Raw genomic sequence first — 9,277 nt, 5'->3', positions numbered from 1 at the left:
TATAACTTGAGATTAACCTTTTGAGCCACGTGATTAGATTAAGAGTTAAGTAAATTAGCTCCTGACTTAAATCAGAATTCACGCCTAACACATCCACCCGTCTTAATCGGCACACCAGCCCTGCCCACGCCCCTCTACCGTACCAGTCACCCCAAACCTACAAGAATAGACGAATCTAATGTCTTCCAAGGAAATACTACTCCCTGTCTCCCTCCAACCTAAATTTTTGCCAGCTACTCATTTTTCTTAATATTTCATAGTACTTGTTCAATTTCACTTGTCAAAAAGAAAACAATGTTGTCCATAATGTTTGACACCAAAAATGATAAAGTTAGATTGTGTCAAAAAATATGAAACTTCACACATTGATTCACCTTTATGTTATAATGTTTGACACCACAATGTAAAGCATATAATTAATAAAGGAAAAACAAAAAAAAAGAAGAAGAAAAGGTTGATATTCTCAGACAGCTAAGATCAAATATTAACTAGTCTACATCGCGTAGAACATGCACTAGTTGTTGATGATATTAGTTATAATGTCATCAGATGATGATATATGCTTGGAATTCTTCATTACTATATTGATCTCAAAAGAACTGTCGATCACTTTGCTTGCCAAAAATTCCATGGCCGTATGTTGAAGAGATGAGATCCACAAGGAGCGGAAACTGAAGAAGCACAAAAGACGTGACAGGTAAACATGCTAATGCACCCACAGGAAAAAGTATCCATGCTTTTAGTTGTCCGAACACAAGACATAGCGTAGAGCTGAAGGCCACCATCATGGTTGTTATAGAGAGGAATAGAGTGACAAGTCCAATTATCAGCCTTTTGGGAAGAACATGGAGAAAATCACCTTCTGCATAACGAGCAGTCAAGATGGACAAGAACAGCAATAGAGAAGTGGTGGATGTGAACAGAGAAAGTGCATCTGAAATGATAAAGACGGTGAATGCAATTTCTTTAGAGAAAATTGGAAGGCCGTTCGAGTCATCGTTGCCTCCAGGAACAGTAATTATAGCTGCAAATACCACGGTGGCAATAAGCGCTGCTGCAATGGTGCATGAATTTGCTGTGTTTTTCATCCATTCCCCACCTGCAACTACTAACTTCTCATGTTCTCTTGTAAATACCATTGCTGGTGTTTCATTTTGTACGTTTGGCCTGTCTATATAACTGGGTCTTACAAACTTCTCCACTTCCTGCATCATGACCCAAATGAGTTTGAAAGGATTTAATATGTTTTTCTGGTACGATCAAAGAATGAAGATATGTACTACAGAAGCTTCATATATGTAAATGTATATGTGTAATAAAATAGCAATTAGAGGCATGCTCTGGCTTTAGTTCGGATCTAGCCCTGAGCTCTCGATCGAAAACATAATCCGAACCGTTCACTTCAGAGTCTGACGCAAAGAAATCCTGAAAAAAAAATCAAGTTGTTCGGGTAGCTTAATAATCAATCAACTAATCTTGCTGTGTATCTTTAAACTCAATTTGATGTTACTTTAAAGAATAAAAACGTGATTTTTTTTACTAGGTTAACGATGTCCGATCAAAAATAGTATTTTTCAAGGATGTAGTTCACGTCTAGTTCTAAATAGTACATGGTTTGGACTATGTTTTTGAGCTCCAGAAAAGGCCGAAACCTTGGCACAGCAATCTAATGTCCCTTGGCACAACAGGACCCCTGAGTCCATTAAAACATCTAAAAGAAAGAAAGAATATCCATTACCTTAAACCATTGTAACTCGCGCTGCATTTGAAGAGCTGCACCGGAAACTTGGTTGAGTTTGTCAAGAGGTGCCAATCGTCCAGCTATGTGCAGGATATTGTTCCCAGACTCGTCTATATTCATTGATACACTGTGTTTATGGTCGCTCATCTGATATATGAGGTTGAAGACATTCTCATGACGCTCCATCACCGCCCGTTGATATATGCTACGACACTCTGAGTCTCGAGCCCAAGCTAATTTGGGAATTGATTCCACAATCTCTTCTACAACCTCGTGAATCCCCAGCCTTGCTGCATTAACAACCACTTTTGTCTCAAGTGAATCATACATGCTCAAGTCGTTCAAAATCACTATTTCTTTAACCAGGAATCTGACTAGTTGAAGTGCATGCTGATGCATCTGTTTTTGCTCTCGAATGCGTTGCACTCCAGGCACTGTATTTGTAAAAAAAGAAATTAACCAAGGTCGTGAATGTGATACGGAGTAAAATTCAGTTGAGTCATTACGTGCACAAGACACATAATATTCATTACCTAATAGAGAAATGACTTTCCAAAGCACAGCTTGCGATTTTTGGCTCACTGTATTACATAAAAACGAGTTAACTTTAAGGGCATGATGGAATGAAAGTTTTTAAATTCAATCACTTAATCTCATGCATTTGAAAGGATAGATTATAGTACAGATGCTTTAAAATTATAGGTGACTATATATGTTGCCATAGCATTCTATATGCAAATCTCGTCAACTGCCGATACGTATTGAAGTAATGCACTGAGAAGTGTCATACGGGTCGTGCCTTGTCAGTCCGTTTATTTTATCATGCCATGTCATTTTTTAATTTTTTAATTGCACCGTGCCGTGCGGCCTGTTTACTTAATTGTGCTGTGCCGTGCCAATTTTAAATCATACCAACCCGTTTACTTAATTGTGTTGTGCCATGCGATTTTTTAACCGTGTCGTGCCCATGACGGCCCATCTCCAACCGGGTTTTTTCGGAATGAAAAAAAACTCTGAAAAGTGTAAAACTTTTCAACAAACCAGGCATGGAGAATGCTTTCCCTATGAAGCAAGCCCATTGATACTTTTGCACCGGCAATTGTTTGTTGTTAACTGGATTCTCTATCTCAACTCCACTGGGGTCTTCAGCATAATTCTCCAACTTCACCGGAACCTCTTCAAGGGAGCAAAGGAAACAAGGGTAAGATATATGGTCGTGTTAGATAAAACTGAAAACGGAAATTTATAAATTAAATACTAAAAGTTATTTCAATTAAACACATGTAGTTTACAAAATCCCTTAAATTTGACACACGCCGTTGGATTCTGCATGCCGATTCTTTCACTTGGTATGTCATGTCAAATTTGACCTATTGATTGGAGATGCTGTAACAGGGCTACCGTACGTTAAGTGTTTTTTTTTTTTGAACAGCAAAGAAGAATTTTATTAATGGAAAGAAAGTAATATAAAACAAAAGGACGGGCCAGAGAGGAAAAAAGGATCACAACGCCAAAGTAACATCTCAACAAATTGGCACCTTACACAACGACAATCATATGCTACACCACCCGCAAGTTGATAACAAATCAACTGAGAGAACATTACTGTACGTTAAGTGTTATAGCGCCAAAACTAAAATTTATTTTTCACTTTGTACGCCACACCATAACATTAACAAAACAACAGGAGGAAATATTTAAGGTGGGATTGAGATGGAGGTTCAGGTTCAGGTTCACATAGGCATTTTGGTCTGTTTCTGGGTTAGCTCTTTTGAGACAGTAGCTGCACCACTAAGCGATGCGTATTGTAACGTCAATATCGTGTTTTCTTGCTAGCGTGATTATTCTATTTTCTTTGTTATATATCCGTATTAGAGTGACAAAAAATCTTGTTTTTGAAAAACATTTGTCAGACCGTTTTTTCACCATTCTCCTAAAACCAATTGGTTCCAGCTTCAATTAAGTCTTTTATGGCATTTGACATCGCATCCGAAAGCCAATGTTTAGAGCAGTTGCAGAGAGTAATATTGTATAACCGAATCCATGGGAGCACTTTGAGCCCAACAATCCCTCCATCACGATGACGCTCCCACAAATCAAACCCAAGACTTCCTGGCTCTAATATCACTTGTCAGCAGGGGTGGACTGACTATAGGGCACGTGGGGTCACGTGCTCCCACCCCTCTAAAAAAAATATATTTTGATTTTAGACGAAAAGAACGCTAACCCTACCATTTCCTTCTCCTGTTCATGTTCCCCCAAATCAGAAAAACTCAGGCGCCTTGCCCACTCTCGCTGCTCACTCCCCCCTTTCAATCACGAGTCATGAAAGATGGAGAACTCGCCTTGCCGTCGCCGGTCTCCGGTGTACCGGCTCCCTCACCAATCGACATCACCAACCGAATCAGTAACCAATCTGCCCTAACCAGCGATCTGCCGAGATTTCTCGAACAAACTTGAATCAGTGATTAAACCAAGCTCTCTCTCTCTCTCTCTCTCTCTCTCTCTCTCTCTCTCTCTGCGCGCGCGCACAGTGTAAGTTGTGCACTGTGGTCTGTGTATTGCCGAGGAAAAAAATTGGGATTTGTCATTTGTGTACCGTGTAAGTAGCAGATGTTATTGGATTAATATAAATTGATAAACATATGTACATTGTAAAGCCTAAAGGAATAAATTGAGGTAAATTAGTATATACAAATATACAACATATAGAAGAAAAAACTTTCTTTTCTCGATCGAATATACTATGTTTGTTGTTGTAGCTTGAGCCTTGAAAGCTTTCTTGTATATAATTTGGAGATGAAGACTTAAGTTTTTATGCTATTTTGATAACTTTTGGAAGCATACATGTTTGATAACATTTTGGCCAAAAGCGTACATGTTGATGAACTTTTGAAAGCTTATATCATGTTTATAAACTTTTGGAAGCCTATGTGTTATAGATCTTTTTGCATAACGATCAATGTTTGAGCCTAGTGTTAATTATGTTTGGATTGCTTGTTTTTGTTTAACATTATGAATAATAGCCAAAAGGTGCCCCAGTATAGTGAATTCTTGGGTCCGCCACTGGTTGTCGGACTATTTTTCCATCATCTCTCCTAAAATCAATTTGTGTTAGGAAGGGTTTTAATTCAACCTTTTATAGTATTTTATATCGCATATGCAAGTCTGTTTTTAAAACAGTTGCAGGAAGTGACATTGTGTCCTTATGGGCACCTCTGGCCCAACATGTATATGTACATTTGTGTTTTGTATATAAATTGTTTAATAATTATATAACCACACACACTTATACAAACACTTTACACACACTCACATCTTTTGGTGGGTCCCGCACATACTGAAAGTATAATGTATGTGGATCCTAATGTAAATATGAGTGGGTTTATGTAAGTATTTGTGGTTGTAGAATAATTGTAAATTGTTTGGCCAATACGGGAGGGGGTAACTAGGTGTACTTACGAGTATAAATAATGCGTTCCCAAAAATTCAGTTTCGTGCCACTTGGAAATGCCTGCACTTTCCTGGCTATTGCTCCCAAACCAGAGTCATTGTCATTGGGTGTCTGTGATATAGCCAATTGGGGGTGACGATGAACCAAATCCAAAGCTAAATCTGCCAATCAGAAAATATATATTCATCAGTATAAGAAAAATTAAGGCCTCGTTCCGCTAAGATTTTTAAATCATCTAGGAGCATTTTGGTAATTTAATCAATTTTTTATCAAGGTCAGTGGAGAAAGTATTTTTTTTCAGACTAGAAGTATAACAAAATCAATTTTATTTTGGGTCAGATTCACTCTAATAGCAAAATGATCTCTTACCCAAATATATTATTTTTTTATGCTTTCAAGACTATTTTCCTTCATTTTGTTTCCCCCAACGATTTCGGTCAAAAAGGTAGCACACATCTCTTCTCAACAATAGGGTTTTTATTCCGCGACCAGCTTTAGGATTCTTCCAGAGAGAATAGAGAAAGATCGTTGAACTTCAACATTCAGATATCCAAGGGGAGAGAGAGAGAGAGAGAGAGAGAGAGAGAGAGAGGAGAGAGAGAGAGAGAGAGAGAGAGAGGGGTATCCCAGCTTGGGAAAGTCATGGCGTCACATTCTCTCAGAATGGCATAGAATGAGCCGTTGGAAAGAGAAAAGAGCTGTTGGAATATTGGAAAAAAAATAGGGAGACACTTGAATTGTCTAAAATTTGGGAGAAAAAATGGGTAAAATCTAAAATGGAAAAGGGTATGGGTCAAAGATTGGAGATGATTTTATGTGGATTTTACCTAAATTTATGACCGGTAACACCATAGCATCATCCTCATTTGAGTCTTAAAATATTAAGGATGATGCTATGGTGTCCCCGGTCATTTTGGGGACACCATAATTTTTGGCATAACTTCACCATTATGAGCATAACTAAAATCCATTACAAGCATAACAGAACCCAAACAAGGTATAACCAAGGAATATCCAAAAAACCAACCAAGGCATAACCAAACCCAACCAAGGCATAACAAACAAGTTATGTCTTGCTATGGTTCTGTTATGCTCATAATGATTTTGTTTATGCTCATAATGGATTTTGGTTATACTCATAATGATTTTGTTACGCCAAAAGTTACGGTATCCCTAAAATAACCGGGGACACCGAAGTCATTCACCTTAAAATATGTCAAGATTAGAAATGCTCTAATAGTATTGGGAGTAAAAACAATATAAACATGAGATTAGGAGATGTGTGAGGATTAAGAGTCAAATCCCACCCTTATGACCTGTTTGGATGGGGTATTGTAAAGCGGTGTTGTGTTCTTCCCCCTTTTAACACCTGGAGCCTAGCCCAATACCCCGTTTGCAGTCAAAAATGGAGGGGGTATTCTCTTTAGCCCGGCTTCCACAACACCTCCTAATACCCCCTGAGGGGGTGTTAGCCATGGGCAGGGTTCAACCTGTTATTGTGGAATCCCCCCTAATCTCCCTCCATTTCAGACGATTGTACCCCTCTTAATCGTAGAATCAAATATCTCTTAGGGCTAACCAACGAGAATTCTAGAGTTAAAATTTAATTATAACCATTTAGGATAAAATGATCAAAAAATTAAAATCTTTCTATCGGTTCAAACAGATTGAAATTTAGAATACTTAATTTTTCAACTTGCAGTTTATATATTAAAAAATATGGTTAAAAAATTAAATGCTCCAAATTTCAATCCGTTTGAATAGGTGGGAAGATTTTATTTTTCTAATCAGTTAATTCCAAAGGGTCATAATTAAATTTTGACTCTAGGACTCTCGTTGATTAGCCCTAAGAAAGTCGTACAATCAAATATCTTAGGACTAACCAACGAGAGTCCTATAGTCAAAATTTAATTATGACCCTTTAGAATTAAATGATCAGAAAAATAAAATCTTTCCACCCATTCAAACTTAATTTTTTTTTCTCAGCTTTCCCCCAAACCAAGTCTTGCACTTTTTTCTTTTTTTTTTGTCCCTTGCAGCTCAAAAAGAACGTATTTATTCTAATTATAATGAAACTAACAAATTTTGTTATAAAACATTGCATAAGGGCAAAAAAGTCATTTAATAGCTTTTTACATCAATCCCCCTTCCTTATACCCGCAATTAATCCTCCATTTAAACCAAGGACTATTTTATACCATCTTTCTGATACCTCATTCAAACCAAGTACTATTTAATATCTCCTCCATAAACATCACATTAATGTGAGTCATCCCATATTAACTAATACCCCATACTATTTAATCCCGCATTCTTATATAATACCTTCAAACTTAATCCCGCGTCCAAACGAGCCCTTATTCCCCAACCAAACAACGTCTTATTTCTCTTAGCGAGCCCTAAGTTACACCATACTAATAAAGTGCTAACAAATACGTAACAGGGAACGAATTCTCACCATAGAATCCGGAAGTTATAACATGGATCAGAAGATCGGTACCAGACGGTTCGGTCGACCCAGATGGGGAGAAGAAAAGCGTTCTCATAGCCGCATCATCCTTAAACGTAACCTTCAACAAATACGAAAGCGTCTCCTTTTTCGCATGAATCGCCGCAAAATGAACCGGCAACCACCCCCGCTCCTCCCTGATGCGCAGCAAACCCGGGTTCTTCGCCAACAAGAGGACTGCAGCCGTGGTGTTTCCGACCCACGCGCTGAGGTGGAGGGGGGTGTTTCCGGCGATATCGCCTTGTGCCAACGCCTCGGCCGGCATCAGTTTCAGCAACTCCGCCACGAAATAGATCGCCGCCGGTCCGGTGCCAGTGGCCATGTAAAGCGCTGACTCTAATTCCCTTGTGATTGGAGCCGTGATCGCCTTTGGGTCTTGGGCGAAGAATTTCTTGGCTGCTTCCCGAATCCCAATCGCCTCTCAGTGCGGCTTTTAGCAGTGGGGTGTATTTCTGGTATTCGTCTTTCTGTCCTGGTAATCTATTCCTTCCAGCTTCTATGGACAGTTAGCCCAGAATTAAAAATGAAAAATGAGACATTTTCTAAATGGAAAAATGATAATTTCAAAACCATTTTTTATTTTAATTTTTTTATAAATCATAAATCTGAGCCAGTCCACCTCGAGCAATCTTGGGACCAATGCCACCTTCCACTAACAAGGGCCCTAATTTGGTATACAAAAATTTGTTTTTGTTAACACCAAATATTCGCGCATAAGAGCCTTATACCTTGTACCCTGCATACATGTGGTACAAGTCTTTTATGCACAATAACTTTGGGATTATTACATTACAAACAGTTTTGGCAATATTAGTGAGCACCCTCTTGGAATTTGGTATTGGTAATTCCATGTTGAAAGTAGTTTGTGTTTCTTCATCTTTAGTGGTTTGCTGTAGTATTCAACAAAAGGTTTACTCGTCAAATCTTGTGTACAAAAATTTATCTATATTGGTACTTCTCCATATTTCTGGTGATTAAAAACTAGATCTTCTGTGATCCAATTGCCGAAAATGCACCGGACCATCAATGCAGACAAATTTGTTTGTCTATGAAGGATATGACACTAAAGATGTTTTACTCGTTTTCCCACCAAAAATTGTTAAACTGAACGAATTAGGAATGTATTGATGCTAGCTAATTAACTGAACATTAGGACATTAGGATGGAAAGTATGACATATATAGGAAAAGTTCAGTACCCATCCTTCTTCTATGTTCCGATGTGTCATTCATAATTTGCCTGTCGTAAAATGATGAAGAAACTGCCATGACTGCACTTGAGATCCTTGTTTGGCTGCTTTAGCTAGTGTTTGATTCAACTAAGTAATACTATATACTCCTACTATATATATAGCAGTACTAGAAGATCGAATAAATAGGGCGAGACAGGCGGTATATGTGAAAGTAAGAAGAAATAGTAAAAGCTAGCACTAGCACTAGAAAAAAAAGAAAAAAAGGGGAATAATTAAGGTTCCATTCTTGTAAACTTAATTTTGTTCTTTTTGTTTTGTGTGTTTTGTCTGTCTTTTTTGAATTTTTATTGGATTCGAGTGATATTTTTTAATTAATCGTCC

At 38.0% G+C, this 9,277-nt stretch overlaps 1 protein-coding gene across 2 annotated transcripts; it reads right to left on the bottom strand.

The window, feature by feature from the left end:
- Window positions 1-441: 441 nt before the first annotated feature.
- On the bottom strand, window positions 442-9,057 carry LOC131325331 (uncharacterized). 2 transcript variants are annotated; one of them, XM_058357530.1, is made up of 7 exons: window positions 8,903-9,057; window positions 7,654-8,200; window positions 5,204-5,356; window positions 2,783-2,917; window positions 2,275-2,322; window positions 1,739-2,175; window positions 442-1,205 (listed from the first exon to the last, which is right to left on the bottom strand). In XM_058357530.1, the coding sequence occupies exons 2-7, from the start codon at window positions 8,024-8,026 to the stop codon at window positions 591-593; spliced, it is 1,761 nt and encodes a 586-aa protein (XP_058213513.1). In that variant the 5' UTR covers window positions 8,027-8,200; window positions 8,903-9,057; the 3' UTR covers window positions 442-590. The 2 variants fall into 2 exon arrangements, with proteins under 2 accessions (XP_058213513.1, XP_058213514.1); XM_058357531.1 differs by lacking the exon at window positions 2,275-2,322.
- Window positions 9,058-9,277: the final 220 nt, after the last annotated feature.

This window comes from Rhododendron vialii, chromosome 5a, assembly GCF_030253575.1.
Source record: "Rhododendron vialii isolate Sample 1 chromosome 5a, ASM3025357v1".
Lineage (NCBI taxonomy): Eukaryota > Viridiplantae > Streptophyta > Magnoliopsida > Ericales > Ericaceae > Rhododendron > Rhododendron vialii.
The sequence above is the reverse complement of the archived record's forward strand: the minus strand, read 5'-3'. Positions and strand labels throughout refer to the sequence as shown.

Excerpts from the sequence above, each read along its gene's own strand:
- LOC131325331 (XM_058357530.1), bottom strand. The coding sequence starts at position 8,026 with ATGGCCACTGGCACCGGACCGGCGGCGATCTATTTCGTGGCGGAGTTG. Across the intron at positions 5,357-7,653 it reads TATAACTTCCGGATTCTATG|ATTTAGCTTTGGATTTGGTT; the intron begins GTGAGAATTCGT and ends TCTGATTGGCAG. Across the intron at positions 2,176-2,274 it reads GAAAGTCATTTCTCTATTAG|TGCCTGGAGTGCAACGCATT; the intron begins GTAATGAATATT and ends TTACAAATACAG.